The sequence below is a fragment of the Zerene cesonia genome, chromosome 16 (assembly GCF_012273895.1).
Source record: "Zerene cesonia ecotype Mississippi chromosome 16, Zerene_cesonia_1.1, whole genome shotgun sequence".
Lineage (NCBI taxonomy): Eukaryota > Metazoa > Arthropoda > Insecta > Lepidoptera > Pieridae > Zerene > Zerene cesonia.
Genome location: NC_052117.1, coordinates 7305288 through 7324882, shown reverse-complemented (window position 1 = coordinate 7324882; position 19595 = coordinate 7305288). Strand labels below are relative to the sequence as shown.

The window sequence follows — 19595 nt, the reverse complement described above, 5'->3', positions numbered from 1 at the left end:
GCAATCAGGGATCACGCACATAACATTGAACGGTAAAACAGTTTTTCAATCGGTCTAGTAGTTTCTGAGAAAAGATAGAACAGAATAATAGAATAGATAGAGAGCGCGTTCAAACAAACTAATCCTAAGCTCTTTATTCTTAGTATAGAAATGGACCTAGGGGATAAAAGTTTTAGAATGAAATACAAATAAAACTATGGGGTATTGTTAGTTCTACATTGGGACGTACTTAATTTATTTAATCATTAACTGTTTTTGTTTATTGTTCAAAACAGAAGCTCTCACCTGCTTATACGCTTAGATGTGGCCTGATATGAAGCGCGCTTCCCTAGAACGTACCTGTTCACTGTCACGAAGGTACTAGCTTTTGCCCGCGACTTTGACCGCATGGTTTAAAAATATGTGTAGTACGTATTCTACAAGAGAGTCTTATAACAAGGTCGATTAGGGTTAGAGAACTATGCATAAAATAGTGCAGCAGTGATTTGGATTTTATAAGGTTCACCTTTGACCTGTGTGTTTGTAAGCGATTGATTTATAATCGATGTTGACTTACTTTAAACGCATATATTTCAAAAAAAAATAAAAATTTTATTCAAAGTTTATGCACTTATCAAAGATCAGTCAATAATTTCATGAGTTTATTTGTTCTCATTCTGATTCAGACTCTGTATAAGAGCAAGTGAAACAAATGAACGTTAACTATCATTAAAGCGCGTTTATTTATGATACATATAAAATTTCTTTTTGAAAAGTATTTTCTCACATCTACTACAACTAGTATACTCACTAATACCTCCATGTCATATTTAAAGTTTTTAGCAATTGATAAATAATTACATTAGTTATATCTACAAATTTATTGTAAATACAATTAAAAACTTTCATATAAAACATGCCATAGTCCAGGGTGTCCAACACACTGAGTCCTATATATCTTAAATTCATCGAAAGGTTGAGGCTGCACAAAGACACACACTGCGGTTAAATATTAAAATCTGTGTACCGTCAATATAAGTTCTATAAAATTAATTCTGGTGCGGTTTCGCGGTTTTTGCTGTTTTACGGTCTAGACAATGGGTACAGTCCGTAAGGTGTAAGCTGAGCTTTGCATGTGCGTGAGTGACCGCCAAAAGTATAGAAAGAAATCAATTTTATATTTATAAAAAGCAATATTTCTAAACTATATACGTTATGTCAATGTCAACAGCATGGAATGTCAGAAAGCTGTCAAATGTACGATAGATGATTGTTTACTAATATCATTGATTGAAAATTATATTTTTTTTAGGAACATCTATTGCCTACGAAATATCAAGATACTGCTAAGATTATGAATGAAGCAGATAATGATGTAAAAACGTGAGAACTTTTTTCATAACAAATAATTTACATTTTAACCTAATACGTTTTATAAATCATCAAACCTATAATATAAAACTGTTGAAACACAAAATAGTTGTCATTTTTATGATTGATGTATGTTTTTATTGAATCTCTAAAATTGACATAATATATGTAGCGTTTTCTGTGCTAAAATAACACTGCGGATTATGCTTGCTTTAAACGATTTGTTACATTTCCAGCCAGGGAAAAACCGGTAAGGGCAAAAAACGAAAACGCAAAGCATTCAAAAAAATCAATCGAAACATTCAAGTGCCCGGTGATCCGTTTTTAAACTTTGAGAAAGCTGATCCCCAGAAAATAGTCAAAGACAATATGGCAAGTATAAAATCTAATGAAACCCTTGTATTTCATAATGAAGTGCTTAAAACAGATGCAGCTAGTAGTAGTGACAAGGTTGCACCTCATAATAGTAACGATAATGTCCCAATGAATAAGAGAGGACTTAAAAATAAAGATATTCTTAAAGCAAATGCGAATGAGAAACCAAATGTTCAAGTGAAGGTGGCACAGAAAAATGTCCAAGGAACAATTAATACAATTGAGTAAGAATAATTCTTGATAAAAGTTATAATGAAAATGCATTCGTAAGTAAAAAAAATTGTTAATTATCTATGAATATTGACAGACCGAGACAGAGGGGGTATCCAATAAAAAAGGAAAGAATTGGTGAAGTATCAAGAAACATTCATACAATCTTGGATCATACTGCTAAAACTCAACAGCAAGGAGGTAGTATTTATATTTGATAATTCAATGTGTTATGTTTCTATGTATTTATGTCTACATAAAATCATAAATTATCGTAAGCTTGTTTTTAATTGATAAACAAAATCTATTTGAGGAATTAATTGTATTTATAAAAAGCTATTTGAGACAAAATAATTTATCAAAGCAATATGTTTCGTAAATTTCTAGCCTATAATCATTAAAAGTATACTATATCCTAAAGAATATACTTGCTATTTATTTTTCAGCATCAAAAACTCCAGAACTAACTAGCGATATTTATAGTTCTGATTTTGTTGCACCTGGTGAGTTAATAGTTTTATTTAAACTTACATCATATCCATATGTCTACCCTGCAGGAACACATGCTTTCTGTGAGGATTCAGCCCATAATGCAGCACATTCACGAAATGCAGGTTGGCAGATGTCACCTGTCTTCAAATATTTGATTCTTTGACATGCCAGTTCCCTCAATATGTTTTAGTTCCATTTCAAACATCAGCAAACCAAATTAAAAAAAATATTACACATGCGCGTCTGGTCTCCAACCTCTAACTTTGCGATTTAAGTCTCACATCCTCACCACTAACCCATTGCTGCTCCCAAACTTGGTAATTTGCCTGGAGTCCATAAACAACTGTATATATGTATGTATAAATTATACTTTAAAGACTATTCAAGGACTAATAAAAATATGAATGATATTAGTAATATTAGTAATTTCATATTAGTAATAGTGGAGAATATATATTAGTTTTTGAAATGAAATCAATTGACGAAAATTCCTGTACCTGATGCCGTAAAATGATAATATTATAGTATAGTCATATTCAATTGTCAATTTGTGAATCGTACTGCATACATTCCTTTTCAATTTAACATTTTTTTATTTTCTTTTCTAGTTCAACCAGTTCAGTCATTACCAAGAGGTAAGTGGTTATAATACATAAAGTTATTGAATTCATACTATAACTATAAATCCTTATTAATGTCAAATGAAAAAAATTTTTTGTTTGTTGTTCTTTCACGTTGCAATGACTCTACTGATCTACTGATATACATATAGTCTACTGATATACATACAATTATAATTTCAAACTTTGTATGGTATTTATATTTATATTCAAACATTGGTGTGGTATATATATTTAAATATTTAAATACTCTTTATTCGCGTGGGCAAACCATCAGACTAGAATTACTGTATTCATTTATATGTTATTAATCTAAGGATTCTAGTAAAAATGTTTATATTTTCAGGTATACCAATGTCATTTTTAGCTCGTCAGAATATAGGAGCTATCAGACCACAACAAGGTGAGTTAGAAGCATTTAATGTTTCTGGATGTGTGTCACAAGAAACCACAACTCCTATTTATTTTTATAAACTTTTGAACGTTGAGAGGATCACCACTTGCTAGGCATAACGTGTGACTTTTGTATGTTTGTAACGTTTACACACAAAAACCACTGAACCGATTTCAAAATTTTTCAACACTTGAAAGCTGCAACTTAACTTTTCCACTCATATTTTTACCCGCTTTCTGTAGCCGTCCCTATGGCCCCCTATTTTTCTTTTCTTACAACCATATTTTTCTCTGCTTTTATCTTTTAGCTTCAGATCTAGAAGTCAATGTCCAAGTTTTTCCCATTTTCTCTAAACATATACCCTATCTACCTCAATTTTCGTATATACATAACATCACAAAAATACAAAAATGCACCAATACCTATAGAAGATGAAGGAAGAGTTTGTAAGTAAAAAAGAAAGTAACTACATATATTATTTTTGTGTATAGTACCACACCAAATGCAAATGCAACCTGTTATGGCACAAATCCAGAATGCCAATCCATACAACACAATGGCCAACACATATGCCCCAGGTCATCTACCGAATCCATACCCATACTATCCAAGTGGAGAAATGTTTGTAAATTTGGAGGACACCAATGTTCCCAAAGAGCAATATTCACCAACTGAAGCGTATGATGAAGTTATTGAAGGTATGTATAATAAACCAGAGCAAAATGCTTGGGTGGGGTAAGCATATGGACTGTATCGTGACATGTATGACATGTATCGTGTTGTATGTATTTTGTTGTTTTAAATATGCTCAATGAACATTATTTACTACAAAAAAATTGCATTTTATTGGTTGATTTGTGACTAGAACTGAAGTGTATTAAAACTGTAATGCACTGGCTTTTGATGAGTTTTAAAGATGCTTCTGTTTGAGCTAATGATAACTTTTCAATCCTGTACAATGTATGAAAACGTTTAACTTTAAAGCGATCGCATTTATTGTCTTTCACATAATATTAATTTAGCTTGAGGGTCCCTTTAAAAACATACTTTACATAACATATAAATAGTTTACCTTGGCCTAAACAAAAATAAAACGGTACATTTAATAATTAATGTCCACAAAGTTTTAGTATTAAGTTTATATAGATGATAGTTTTAAGATGTTTTAACTTTACTGCAAGTTGGCTGAAGTCAAATGAATAAATAAAGAAATCCCTACTAATTTTATAAAAACCAAAGTAACTCTGTCTGTCTCACTCTTCTCCTTACCTAGTCCATTGAACTGATCTGGAGGAAATTTAGCACATATATCGTTAGAGATCCGAAAAAGGACATAGGATATTTTACATAAGGCACCTAATACCAGATACAAGGAGGTCAGACTATCATATTATTTTCATTGCAAACCTTGCAATATGCCCAATGAATTACTTCAATTCCAGAAGTGCGTCCAGCTTCAGAATCTCCAGATGCTTTAGAAAACAAACAGAAGCGTTTGAGCGCATTTCAAAGATTGGGACCGCAAACGCAACCCAAGAAACCCAAGTTAACTATAAATTTATGCCTCAATAGAGACCAGGAAACAAGGTACAGTGTGTTTGTCACTTTTGTTGGTCCTTGAGGTTGAATTCGAAATCGTCTTAGATTTTAATCAATTTTATAAGTCACTAACAAACCCGGCGAACTCCGTTTCGCCACCAGATGGCTGTATGTGAAAAATGATTTTCCCGCTTTTCTGTTGAAATTTTTCCTGAATTTTCTTTGCTATAAACCTCATGGAGCCCGAGACCTTTCCAACAAATGCAAAACCGTGGAAATCGGTTCGTGCGTTCTGGAGTGATAGCGTCAGAAAGGAAAACCCGACTTATTTTTATATATAAATCTCTAATACAGATAAAATTATCATGCAACAACGAAAATTTTTATAACTAAATAAGTTAGTATTATTATAAAATTCTTATTAATTACAATAATATAATTGTGATTTCAGGGAAGATGTTCTTACGCCAAATAGGTAAAATCTTATTCGAAAATTGCTGAAACAAAATTTAACGCTTCGCTTCGTTAAATTTAATTAATCGCTTGATTTATGCATATTTGCAGTGACCTTTATTTTTAACTGTAGGTTAAATGCCATTTCATTTTACAATAATCAGTCTTTCCCTAACACTTCTGATAAAAACGTGAACTACTTATACTTTGTAAAAAAAATATATTTTTCATCTTTTCAGTTCATATAAGCTTTATTGTATAATAACTCTTTTATTATATTTATAAGACTTAGATACGTATTTACATATGCCTTGTTTTATTGAACTTGGAGATTTTATACGTACATTAATCACTACATAGTATAAAGCAAAGTCGCTTAGATGTACGTATGCTTGGATCTCTAAAACTCCACAAAGGATTTTGATGGTTTTTTTTTTAATATATAGAGTGATTTAAGAGGAACGTCTAAACATCTATTAAACTTCTTCGAATTTAACAGGTGCGAAGCCGCGGGCTAAAACTGGTTTATTATATCTAGTAGTATGTTTCACTTTATAACGTGTCAATGCGAGGATAGTATGGAACTATGTCCAAAATTCTTTAATCAGTATGCTATAAATACAGATTGCCAAGAATCAAGAATTTCTATAGACTTGCATAAAGTTTTAGATTCAGAAATTGTCACCATGACGTGTTCTCGTAATGTAGGAGTATTTTTTTGCACTTTACATTTTCTACATCAGATTACTATACAGATATAACAGTGTTTTAATTATAAAAATACAAAAAATATGGTATAAATTGGTTCTTTCAGAGAGGTTATAGAAATCGCCAAGTCCATACCAGTGCACGAGAGAGAGGATATAATAAATAGTACAGATGCTACGGTAGTCAAACATCGTGATCAGTGGCCATGGAAGAAAACGATTCTAACAAAACGCAGTGTCACTGCTAGATCTTCTAAGGTAACAGCAAGATAAATAAATTTGAATAAGAAAAAAACTTCCGAACTATATAAGGTCTTTCATTTAATACCCATATTGAGGGACTTGGGAATAAATATTTCATATACAATTTTGAGGCGGCGGCTTGCTTAGATCGATTTATAGAACATAGGCTATAAACACTCCTGACTAATTCTTCTTTGAAACAAAATCAAAATCGGTTAATCCGTTCGCGAGCTACGAGCCGCTGACGAGATACACACACAGCGATACTTCCAACTTGTAAAAGTCAGTCGTTTGTGCGTTGAAAACCCATGTTTAAACTGGAGTAGAAGAATATAATCTAATTTAAAGTTGTCTTTTAACCCAAAATTGTTTATTTTTATAGATTTTATTAATAAAAAAATATCTTACATTGTACTTTATTTCAGACTGTAATGATGATGGAAAAGGAACAGATTGAGGAGGATTATAGTAACAATGTCGCATTTATCATAGTTGCGGTAAGTATACATAAAAGTTAATATTTACAGAATGCTAACTCCAAAATATTTCCTACTAGGTAAAAGGGAATGATACATGCCATAGTGTATTTAAAAAAAACGTTATCAAAATTCGTTGCGTAGATTTTAAAGATTTAAGCATACATAGGGACACAGGGACAGACAGAGAAAGCGACTTTGTTTTATACTATGTAGTTATAATAAAATAATTTTTATTTTTTATTTTATAGGTTAAAGGATACCCGCCTTCGTGGACAAAGGAAAACGTCATTGACACGCTGCTAGAAAACATAAAGGGATCTAGTTTCATTCCATGTTTCATCGAGGTATGTTCATTTTCAATGTTATACTAGCTGTGTTTCGCGGTTTTACACACGTAGTACCTGAAAGCCTTCCTCAATAAATGGGCTATTTAACACAGAAAGAATTTATGTCTCTGAAAGTCCGGCAAAACACCTGTAACACCTCTAGTATTGTTGTTGTTTACGGGCGATGGTGACCACTTAACACCAGGTGGCCCATCTGCTCCTTTGCTTGCTCTTTTAACATTTTTGATTTGGTGTGTAACATTAAATCGTTATATAATATAAAAAAAAATAATGTTTTCCTATGAATGGTATGCTTTTTTATAATACGAATAAGAACGAAATTTGCAAGATTGGGTGCTAGAACAACGAAGTAGAAATCATAAAAATATCTCATAAGGCAGAATTCTAATTCTCGCGAGAACCCGCGTCTTTTTGCCAAACCGTAGCAACGCCTAGCCTCTCGGCCACCCGTGATCCCGCCACAGAAATCGAATTTCTTCTACTCTTTCGGTTTCATGTGCCTAAGGGGCACCCCACGCCACCTATCGAGATGATTAAGAACCATCTCAACCAATATGAAACATTATTTCAACAATTACAATATTGTATGTAAAAATAAATAAAATATGCCCACTATTTCCACAGTTTACACAAGAACAATGCAAATTCCTCGTAAACAGATGTCGCCCGGCGTTACTTGCGCTACACCATCTAGGTTTCTCGATACGTAAAGGCGATGTTGAACTTATGATCACAATAACTGTGACTTTGTTGAATACTAAACAATTGAGCTTTATACCTAGATTGGTTTTGAGGAACAGACTGGATATGTGCATTGAGGATGGGAAAGGGAATCTCTCGGGATTCACTCTGAGTGAAGGTAAGATATGTGTTAGCTTTTACTTTGTATTGGTTTTTCACGCTTCGTCACGAATTGGGTCAGCTCCGCACCGGGGAAACACCACACCCGCACAGATCGACGTGAAATAGTAGCATGCTACTGTGTTTCGTACGGTGAATGGGGGAACCGGAGGCCCGTTTCCTCTTCCTCACCCTTCCCATTCCTTCTTTCCAATCGTCAATCCTTTCCTTATCCCTTACTTCTTAAAAGCAAGCTCTGCTCGCGTAAGCATTTCTTCTGTGAATGTTCAAAGGCGGTGGTGATCGCTTACTATTAAAAATGAACATCAAGCGATTATTATGAAAATTTATATATAATATATTGAAATCAGTAACCAATTTTATTTTGAAGAAGCTCCAAAAAAAGCTAATCATAAATTAAAGAAGCTAATTATAACATTATTATAGATTATTTCACTCGATAATTTCAGATGTGAGCCACTTTATTTACTTTCCACTGAACCGTCTCTCGAATCAACGGGAACTGATGGATCTACTGCAGTTTAAGGATTGGAATAATCTTCAAGAATTGGACCTTTCGTACAATAGATTAACGTGAGCGATCTTTATTTTGTATTTATTTTTTGTGTTGCCATATATTATTAATTTATTTATAAATTACTTTAAGAAGACGTAATTTATGTTGAAAATTGTACTTGTGAACAATGGCCTATAATTGCTTATATTGTGTTCAATTTAATTTGCATGTATGGCTGTTACATCAAAAATACCTGAATCACTTTTATGGTTCTGTACGTTGTCCGTCAGATAGTCTGTCACCAAGCTGTGTCATGAACCGTGATAGTTGGGATTATTGAAATTTTCAGAGATCGTGTATTTCTTTTTCCGCTATAACTGCATAATAAATTTGCATACTGTTTTAAACAAAATCAAGGTTAAGCAGCGGTTGGCACGGTCACAAATTGGATGGGTGACGAATTTGTTACGCACCTGCTCTTTATTTGAAGGGAACCCGTGAACCCGGAAGTCACGAGTGCGGCTCGCACTTGACCAATTTTGAGATATTTTTTTTACAGATCCCTACAAGGATTCGATCTTCTCCACAACACACCTCATCTTAAACACCTGAACGTATCGTATAACCATTTTGAAACGATAAAAGTGCTGATGCCGTGCCGCGATTTGACGTTACGGTCTCTGGTTTTGGAGGGCAACCCCATGTGTCTGAACTATGTGGACGGAGACTATTATGTTAAAGTTGCCAGGACTATGTTCCCCAGTTTGAGGGTATTGGTAAGTTTCGCGTCAGAATATGATTATTATATGGAAACGATGATCGAAAAAAAATTAAAAATAACAAACTTTACAAACTAGCTTTGCAAAAATAGAGGCGGTTGTCAATTCGACTCAATTTTTTTGTATTTATTGCTTCAAAACTCTTGATTGGCTGAACCGATTTTGATGATTTCTGTTTTATTTGATAGCGGGTGCCTCCCGTGAGGTACCATTTACTTATTTAAATTTTGAAAATTTATACTCGGTTAAATCTTTTGTGATAAGTAAATAATAATTTTTTAGTACGAATAGTATTCAAGCCCACTTGGAAAACTAAAGGCAATTTTTATCCATAAACAAAACCACGCAATGTTACGAATGTCGCATTCCATTAAAAGCAAGATGACGAGAGATATTTTTAATTTCGTTTTATTTTATGTGATAATAAAAGAACATGTACTGCTGTATTAATCATATTTTTGGTACATTATTATTAAGTCTGTATCCCGTTGCAATATCGGGATAAAATGCCTATGTGTTATTCTAGTTGTCCAGCTATCTACGTACCAAATTTCATTGCAATCGATTCTGTAACCTTTGCGTGAAAGTGTAACTAACATACACATGCACATACATTCTGACGAACTTTCGCATTTATAATATAAGTAGGATTTTTTCTCACAGTTATATTCCTACAGGATGGCGTGCCAATAACATTGAAAGGCGACATACCAAGTTTCAAGCGGAACTATTGTCCGAAAGATGCGAAACCCATCGCGGAGAGGTTCCTGGGCGTATTCTTTAGATTGTTGGACAAGGAACCGGAAGACCGGGTGGAGTTAATGCATTTGTATCATAAAAATGCAGCGTTGAGCATAACGTGCAAGCGGAAGTTGCGTGAGTATATGTTTTCTTTTTCTCATAGTATGAATGCGAAACTTTGTAGGAATGTGAAAACGTGAAAACCACTGTACGGATTTTGATGGTACTTGGCAGTGAGTAGAATGCAGACATTTTTCTGTGAATTTACTTTATTAATAATTGTGTGACTTAACATCCAACAACAATACATACAAGCTTTCGCGTTTATAACTTTAGTAAGTTATCTTTTGACATTAACCATCTAACTGAAATAAAATAAATCTGTTTTTAATATCTTCTGCGGTAATTAAATTATAATTATTTTATAACTTTAAAATAGTTTTTTTCTAATTTATAAATGGAACAATTTATATTTTTGCTGTTTTCATTAAAAATCTAACTTGTCATAAAACAATCTATTTCTTCCAACACTAATAAATATTAATGGTCATATTATACAGGTTACGACCAAGACTTGAAAGATATACGCAACTTATTCCTGAGAGTGAGTAGTCTGGAAGAAGACAAAATTGACATAATCGAGGGGCCGGATAAAATAGTCAAACTGTACAAAAAGTGGCCGAATATACAACACGACCCCACATCGTTCACATTGGATGTATTGCAGCACGATGTATGTATTTGATATATATATTGATCCGGTATCACCGCTTTTTTTTCGTTAATTATCATACATTTTTTGTCATTTTAACTGAGAGAATTGTGGAAGACGAGCAGGCTTCGGTACGAATTGGACAGACTCACAGAAACTCGGCATGAAATAGCATGCTACTGTGTTTCGTTCAGTGAGTGAGGGAGCCCAAGGCCCGCTTCCTTCTTCTCACCCTTGCTAGTCCATTCCTCCTTTCCAGTCGCCAATCCTTTTGTTATCCCTTTCCCCTTAAAAAGCGGGTAGCGCATTCGCATAGCCACTACCTCTTGGAATGTTCCAGGCCGGTGGTGATCGCTTACCATCAGACGAACCACACTGACTGGAAGGCGAGTCGCTTAAACATAAAAAGGGGCATATAACAACGAGATAAGCTTGATCTAGATCATATAAAAGCATTGAATTGGCAACCCTTATTTTAACCCTTTGACCCTTCCTGCCAGTGTCGTCCAAGTGCCAAAGGATCCTTGTACTCATGTGGGTTGTTGTGAAACTGTCCTGTAGCATACCATATAATACTTATAGTTGACAATCTCTTATCAGAAAGTCTCATCTATCTACTGATCCCAAATTTTAGGAAAACACAACTCTTCTTAGAATTGGGGGTATTTTGAGACTAACATCCACGTCTCTGGCGGAAGATGAACATCTTATAGCATTCACTAGAACTGTTCTTCTAGTGAACAGTAATGGTGTAGAGTATAAGATTGGTCACGAAATGTTGTTTTGGGATGAGCCCACTAAAGAATACGCGAGATCCGCTTTTAAGAAAGCTTTGGTAAGTATACATTTTGGTATGTTTTTAATTTAGTCTAAGTCAGAGGAACAAAATCCTGAATTTTTGTTATTTGAGCCCGACGGGTATTTTTTGGTCTAATCCAAAAAATTAACTTAATATGCATTTAGAATTGTATACACACGAGAAATATTATAAAAAGGCATGGTACTTGAGAATAATTAGGTATTCAGTAATTCCAATAGGCAAAATAATTATATATGGGATGTATATTTATGAGATGAATTTATTGCACACTGAACTAGTTATTTAAAATTAAATCACACTCACAGTTACTGTATATTTTTAAAAACAACTTTAAATAATAAATGTAGTAAGAAATATAAAACAAATACACTTTAGTTATAGAATCAAGTAAATTATGTAACTTGATCATAATATACAGATTATTGTTATAAATGATCCTTGATAAGTGCACACGATTTGAATCAAATTGTCCGTTTAAAGTGGGTCAAAACCGAGTCTAAAGAGGTCGCTTACATAAAAACGTACAGGTGAAGCTAATAAAAGTTTGTTAAATTTTTTACTGCGTCAATAGAAGCTATTATCATTTCTTTGTGAACCCACTACCGCATGATCTTAGTTCCCATATTCGAAAAGGTATTTAAATACTTACTTCATATTTTGTTCATATGCTTCTCCAATATACATAGCTGCACCCTAACATCTCGAGTAATACTCATAATATGCCTATATATAACCATACCATGGTTAATATTTTCTTGTCACCTATTTAATTAGAAAGAAAAATATAAGATAATAATTAATATAACATGAATGCAAATAGGCTATGACTGTAGGATAAATAAATCTATGATTTTGCGAACTCACGTTAATTGTAGTTCTATTGTAATTATACGATTGGCTTGATTCAAGCACAATGCAGGGATGGTGCTACTACAATATGTTAGGCCATCTTAGACCCAGAACCAAGAATATAACTCATAGACAATAATATGTAATAAGGAAAATGGCCTGTTTTGCACACGTTATCCTATAGGACGAGTAGGTACACTTGATAAAAACAGTAACACAAAGTATATTATGTAGCTGTTATACTACAGAATTCTAAATAATAGTAACGTGAATGTGCATCCAGCAACCAATTTTTGTCTGTATGAATGACATGGGTACTATGTCAAAAACAAAAATAATTTGGTGGAAAACACTGAGCAAACTTAAAAAAAAAATAAAAAACAACTTACAAGCTCCATCTATATAGAATCGGAAAATATAAACATTAATTTCATTACTATAAATCCAACTATGAATGAATAAGCTAGTTGTATGAATTATTTTCAGAAAATAATTAAATTTCAATAAACTATATTTACCCATATAAAACCATGAACTTATTGAAAGTCACAATTTTATTTATTCAGGAAATTTTATCTATCACAGATATTAAGTTTTTAACGTATTCATTGAGCTTCTTGAATTTCTCATTCCATATTATATAAAGGCATTTAATAACGTATATTATTATGTCCTAATTTGAGTTTTTAAATATGTAGTTTCTTTTTTACTTCGGTACCTTAATAAAGTATTATTAATTTATATATATTTAAATATTGGAATAATAATGATTAATAGAATCAATGTAATATGTAGATAAATATTTTTACTTTAAACATTTATTTATAATATCATTCTTAGTTTTTATATTAATCTTCTATAGGATTTCTATATTATTAGTATGTGTCATCTAAACTTTTTATAGAGTTAAAATAAAAATATTGTTATTTAAAATAGTTTATTCATAATGCAAATTAAGATTACCATTAAACCTACAAGTGTACACAATCACTGCATTTATTTATTCTGCATAAAAAAAACGAATATTTAATTTGGTACAATATAAGGCAAATTTTATTGAACTTTAATCTTAAGGTAAAACATTGACGCCTTAATGTTTTTTTAGCTTAAAATGAAACATATTGGCACTATTACATCTATCATTAAAAATACAGGACGTGGCTCATGTATGAAATTAAATCACTTTGCTAAACAGTATCCATAGATTCCTCATTTGTGGGTTCAGTTTCCATTTCCATTTCCTTTTCGTCAATACCTCCAGCATACTTTAATCGCAACTTCTCGTAATGCGCTTGCTCTTTGGATGACACAGAAGGCTTACACTTTCCTAATGCTGCTCTAAAATCGTCGAATGTTACGAATATCTCGCCTTCCATAGAGCCATTTGATATGTGTGTAGTTAAGGCATTTGTAGCAGCAGATCGCACTAAACCAGATAAATCAGCACCTGTGTATCCTTCTGTTAACTCTGCAATGACTTGTAAATCAACATCAGGCCCTAGCTGAGGACTTGTACCACCTTTCGTTAGTTTCTGTAATATGTCGTATCTGTCTTCCCTCGCTGGCATACCAACATACATAATGCGATCTAATCGACCCGGTCTTAATACGGCTGGGTCTATGATATCTGGTCGGTTCGACGCTGCTAGCACGAACACGCCTTCACGACTTTCTATCCCATCCATCTCAGTAAGCAATTGATTAACTACTCTTGCTGCACCATTATTATCTTGTGAACTTCTCCTTGGACATAAGGCATCAAATTCATCGAAGAATATAACGCATGGGGCTGAATTACGTGCCCGTCGGAAACATGTACGAACTGCCCTTTCACTCTCACCGACATACATGTTGAGTAACTCTGGACCCTTCACTGAAATGAAGTTCACTCCAGCTTCATTTGCAACTGCTTTAGCTAGTAAGGTTTTACCACAACCTGGTGGTCCACAGAGCAATACGCCACTCGGCGCTGCTAACCCTAATTTTTTCATCAACTCAGGGTACTTGACGGGAGCCAATACAGCTAACTGCAAGTCTTTCCTGACTTGGCTTAAAGAGCCAACATCATCCCATGTAACATCGGGAACCGTGACAATACCCTCTCTAACTGCACAAGGCTTTGTAGTTTTGAGCGCTTTCAAAAAATCTTCTTGCCGAATGGCAAGCCCTTTTAGCTTCTCAAATGAATAAGCAGTAGTGCTTTCTAGTAATTCCATGACTTCCACAGTTGGATCTACATCTACATGTTCAGGAGCAATAGTATTATTGGTTTCTTCTATCACATTTTCTGTAGTCACTTCTGGCTCAGGTACATCAGGATTTTCTGTGGGCAGTGTTTGAACTGCAACAGCATCTGTATCGTTTTCTACTTCCTTGACTGGTTCTTCACTCTCTTTGTCTCCATTGGGTATTATGGCAACAGTATCTTCTGGAGGCTTAATACTTTCAATAGCTTTAATTGTTTGTTCCTTTTCCATATTACGAATTTCTCTGAATATTCTTTTAACAGCATAAGTACTGGCTTTGTTTACTAACGCCTGTAGATCTGCTCCGACAAAACCTGGTGTAATTTGAGCTAACACATTCATATCAATATCTTCACTGAGAGACAATTTTTTACATAAAATCGAGAGAATTTCCTTTCTTGCTTTTAATGATGGAATGCCTAAAGTAATTTCTTGTTCAAGGCGCCCTGCCCTTCTTAAGGCAGGATCAAGGGTATCAGGATTGTTTGTCGCTGCAAGAACCAGGACTGATGTGCTTTCTTCACATAAACTGTCTAAACTTGCTAATAACTGAGCAACCATTCTTTTTTCCATATCTTTTTGAGCATGTATTCGGTTACCACAGACAGCATCGATTTCATCTATGAACAATATACACGGAGCTTCCATAACTGCTCTTTCAAAGAGTTCTCTAATTCTCTCTTCTGATTCCCCAGACACACCACCTACTAGCTCAGTACCACTTACGGCTATAAAGGGAAGCTGTAATTTTCCTGCAATGGCATGTGCTAACAAAGTCTTTCCTGTACCTGGAGGTCCATGTAATAAGGCTCCCCTGGGACTCCTTATTCCCAATTTTTCATAAACTTCTGGGTGTTTCATATGTAGAATTAAGTCACAAATTTGTGTTATCATATCTGCTATACCACCAACATCTTCAAAACTGACTTTAACATTTTTGGGCCCTACCTCATATTTCTTCTTAGCAGGTGCAGTTTTCACATCTGGTTTGCGCTTTTTATCTGTCGCATTTTGTACGGGCGCAGGTTTAGAGGGGTTATCATTTGAATTATTCGTATTTCGAATTGGAATATGTGGGGTTATGGTGATTTGATCACTTATTTTTGGAAGTTTTGGCGCGGCACTGCCCTCTTCGTCACTACTAATTATGTCTATAGGCTCACCAGACTTGTCTGTCGCTCGGCGGGAGGCCGCCGGCCGCTTTTTATCCATTCCATACATCACCATTAAACGGTCGTTCAAGGCGCTGTTATTTTCATCTAATAACTCTAAGTCTGATTCTTCCTCTGAACCCTCGGACGTCGATGCTCCGTCTAATCCATAACTTTGTAACACTACTTTGTAAGCACTTTCAACCATCTGACAGAAAGCGTTGTCACTCCTATTACTGTATTCACGATAGCGCTCTTTGAGAGAACGCGCCATTTGACTAACATCTACAAATGTTTTGTCTACATTTTCAGCTAGGTAATTCTTAACACGCGAAACAATCACTGGATCGCTGAACGTCTTTTGTCTAGTTTGATGTTTCTTCATCATAACAAGTTGGTTTCTTTTAGATTTAATTAAAATGGTACAATAATGAACCCCACGCCGTTTCAGTCGCGAATTAATGTTTGACAATTTGACAAATTGACAGTGTATTGTCACTAACGCGAGTGACAGTTATGTAACTAACAGATACAAAATGGATGATACCAGTTGAATAATTATTGAAATTAACACTGCATAATAAGATGAAATAAATTTTTTCAGGTCCAAAACAAAATAAGCTTAAATTTTGATACTCCCCTTGATGACGAAACCAAAGAGAGTCTTATTAATATTTTCATGAAATTGACTGAATTGAAGTGGGAACATAGTAAAAAGTAAGTGTGCATTTCTTTTTTTGGCAATTAAAACTATGATGTCCTCGATAATATAATGTATGTTTTCAGGTGCTTAGAAGAAAAAAATTGGGACTTAAAGAATGCTTTAGACTACTTCATGAAGTTATTGAAGCTAGATAATATAGCAATTTTAAAAGTATAATAATACATGAATATGTGTAAATTGACGGAAAATACATTCACTACAGTTGGTTTATTCGAATATAAGATAATAAAGTGATGAAGATTAAAATAATATTTAATTTTTTATTTTTTAACATCTAAATAGGTACCTTACTACATTCTTATGATACAAGTAAGCTTAAGCATACCTTAAGCAAATGATTATTAATGTTTTATTTCTTGTTTTAATAATATTATATTCGAATTAAAAGGAAAGTAGTGATGAACAAAAAGTATTCTTAACGAATAAGACTATTCTGTCTATTTTTCTTTATAATAATATCATAAAGAGGTACAGTTTCTGAATTTGGGACATCACAGAGGATAATCTCTGGATCTACTGAATCTGTCACATGCTATAATTCATTTTATTTTTTTTCCTGAGTCAACTCAGGTGGGTTTGAGCTGAGATTATTGAACATATTTAATAACATAAAGTTCAATCAGTATCATGTCATGCATCATAACATATGGGTTTGAAAGTCACAAATAATATGGTAAGATTCTCTTATAGAAAGCAAATTTATTACTACTAATTTCAATGTTTACACAATCATTTCGAGATGTCTAGCATATTCAATGGTTTGTTCTGCAAGTTCTGATGAGGGGAATACGCCAGCGGCAGCTGCACAGGTTTCTTCTATGGTGTTGAAGTGATAACTGTTGTCGGGTCCAAGAACCCAGTTGCGCTGATAAATCAAATAATTTGTTAATAATATGACAAACTGTAACTTGTATTTAAAACTGAATATACCAATGTTCTAAATCAGAATTGACATCCACATCAAAGTACATAATACTAATATTTACTACTTCCTCTAGAAGGATTTATCTAAAATTTTGGCTCTATGGATGTTATAATCAAAGTTTAATTTACCTTCTTCCCATATTCAAGTACAGCCTGTTGTGAAGACAAGTTCAACCTTCTTGCAGCCTCGGCACAAGGTATCTTCTGATAGGCCTTCTCAATACATGCTGCTATTTCACCTCTAACAGTATCAAGGAGTGTATCCATAAAGAGAGTATAGCTCTCTGCTGGTACATTGTCCTAAGGAGATACAAGTAGATATATTAGTATTTTGACAGCAGCCTATGAGTATCACTTTTTTATTTTATTTAAATTATTCAGGTTTATTTTTATGCAAATAAATTTAAACTCCAAAATAGTTTTCTTCAATGTTTCCAGTATAACAGCTTAGGTAAAAGCTAGAAAAACAAGCTTTGAAGTCAATTGTAATATAAATATGGGTGCATACTGAATAATAGGTATCATACCTTAGCTAAAAAGATTTTATTATAGCTTCCTTCCATAAGATACTGCTCCAGTGCCAAAGGATGTTTCACATAAGGATCAGCTCGGATCACATCAACAGGCAAACGCTCAAGCTCAGTGTGGAATTCAGCTACACGATTTTGTGCCAATAAGAATAGAAGGTTCAGGCCCAGGAGCTGGTACATGAAGGCTGATTCTGGGAGATGATCTCTGTAAAAAATTTTTATATGAAAATTATGTGACAAAAGTTTGGGCTTGCCTATGGCAATCTATGCTGTACAATCTTAGGGTGCAAAATGAAAAAATGAAACAGTACTGGATATTAAAGATCATTTTTTTTTCAATTTAACATTTAATGTGGATGTCTTAAAAGTTATGATGACCAATAAATACAAAATTGAATATTGCAGTAAACAACAAACAAAGAAGGTGGGAGGAAGTGAACAATCATTGAATCCATGTAAATAAGAACCAAATTATATAAGAACTTACTTGTAGTCAAAATAATAGCACTTCAATTGAGACATGTACCGCTCAAAAGCTTTAACATCTTTGGCAGCCACAGCCCACTGTGCCCCGATTTCTAAAACATCTCTGGCCAATATCAGTTCTTTTTGATTTGCTGCTGTGTTGTTACTGGGTAGAAATGTGAGATTTGTCAGCGCAATCTGAAATAAATAAATAAATTTTTTGAGTTGATAAATCTGAATGTTTTTAAACCTTAAAACAATGCACTGTAAACAATTCGGAATCGCGCAGTCATCACCTTTATTTTATTCAGAAGTTCACCGCATTTATCTAGTTTACGTGGTTTTTTCGCCCATTCCGTTTTTAAATTTTGATATAAAGTAGCGGCGTCTTTGATGCAAGCCATTATTGAATGTCTTTTTCTCTATTTAAATAACAAATTTATTTTCAGACAGGTAGGTACAGTTTTTTAGCAGAACAACGATGATTTGACAAATCGACAATTGACATTAGACACACAATCGTAGACAGATTAAATAAAAAATAGAATATTCAACGTATATTGACTTATTAAAGATACTTGCTAACATTTCAACTTGGTTCTCTCTGCCTACATGTATTTTAAAAGAAAATTTTAATGGAGTAATCGGTAGTTTTTATAAGCATTTCATATAGAGGAATTGAAATGAAGACGTATTTTATATGTACTAATATCATAATATAACTTTTTTATAATTAAATCCAGAATAATGTTTTAAAAAGAAGAAAATAATATATCGTCAAATAGTCAGGGATCCTTAATAGGTACTTGTTAGTGCATGTAATCGAGTCAAAAGAGTCGGTTACGTACAAATATTTAGGTAAAGGTAATAAATAAAACTAAAAGCGTATTACTAGGGAATTTTGATTTATCTTTATTGTGCTATTTTATATTCTGATTAAAATTACTTTAGCTGTCGTATCATTTTTGTTTTGTTTTTTTTTTAACTTATCAGGAGAGTCCCAAGAATATGTAACCACACACCCAAGCTGTAATGAATTAAATTGTAAAATTTTTAAATTATATATTTTACTTGTAAAAGTTGAACGT

The 19595-nt window shown here is 33.4% G+C and overlaps 3 protein-coding genes across 4 annotated transcripts; 1 reads left to right on the top strand and 2 right to left on the bottom strand.

Annotated features, from left to right (window-relative positions):
* The first annotated feature begins 1232 nt into the window (after positions 1–1232).
* LOC119832765 lies at positions 1233–16822 on the top strand. Of its 2 annotated transcripts, XM_038356506.1 has the most exons (20): positions 1233–1362; positions 1587–1949; positions 2033–2136; positions 2382–2438; positions 3036–3062; positions 3394–3450; positions 3933–4139; positions 4884–5028; positions 5432–5455; positions 6248–6398; positions 6809–6880; positions 7111–7206; positions 7834–8068; positions 8520–8643; positions 9126–9342; positions 10023–10221; positions 10647–10819; positions 11433–11633; positions 16469–16581; positions 16651–16822. In XM_038356506.1, the coding sequence occupies exons 1-20, from the start codon at positions 1334–1336 to the stop codon at positions 16742–16744; spliced, it is 2688 nt and encodes an 895-aa protein (XP_038212434.1). In that variant the 5' UTR covers positions 1233–1333; the 3' UTR covers positions 16745–16822. The 2 variants fall into 2 exon arrangements, with proteins under 2 accessions (XP_038212434.1, XP_038212435.1); XM_038356507.1 differs by lacking the exon at positions 5432–5455.
* Positions 13388–16358, bottom strand: LOC119832766 (nuclear valosin-containing protein-like). The gene has a single exon (XM_038356509.1). The coding sequence runs from the start codon at positions 16250–16252 to the stop codon at positions 13655–13657; it is 2598 nt and encodes an 865-aa protein (XP_038212437.1). The 5' UTR covers positions 16253–16358; the 3' UTR covers positions 13388–13654.
* Positions 16823–17267: 445 nt separating the features above from the next.
* On the bottom strand, positions 17268–19013 carry LOC119832956 (26S proteasome non-ATPase regulatory subunit 8). Its single transcript, XM_038356788.1, has 5 exons — positions 18804–19013; positions 18530–18705; positions 18040–18247; positions 17642–17812; positions 17268–17453 (listed from the first exon to the last, which is right to left on the bottom strand). The coding sequence occupies exons 1-5, from the start codon at positions 18909–18911 to the stop codon at positions 17310–17312; spliced, it is 807 nt and encodes a 268-aa protein (XP_038212716.1). The 5' UTR covers positions 18912–19013; the 3' UTR covers positions 17268–17309.
* Positions 19014–19595: the final 582 nt, after the last annotated feature.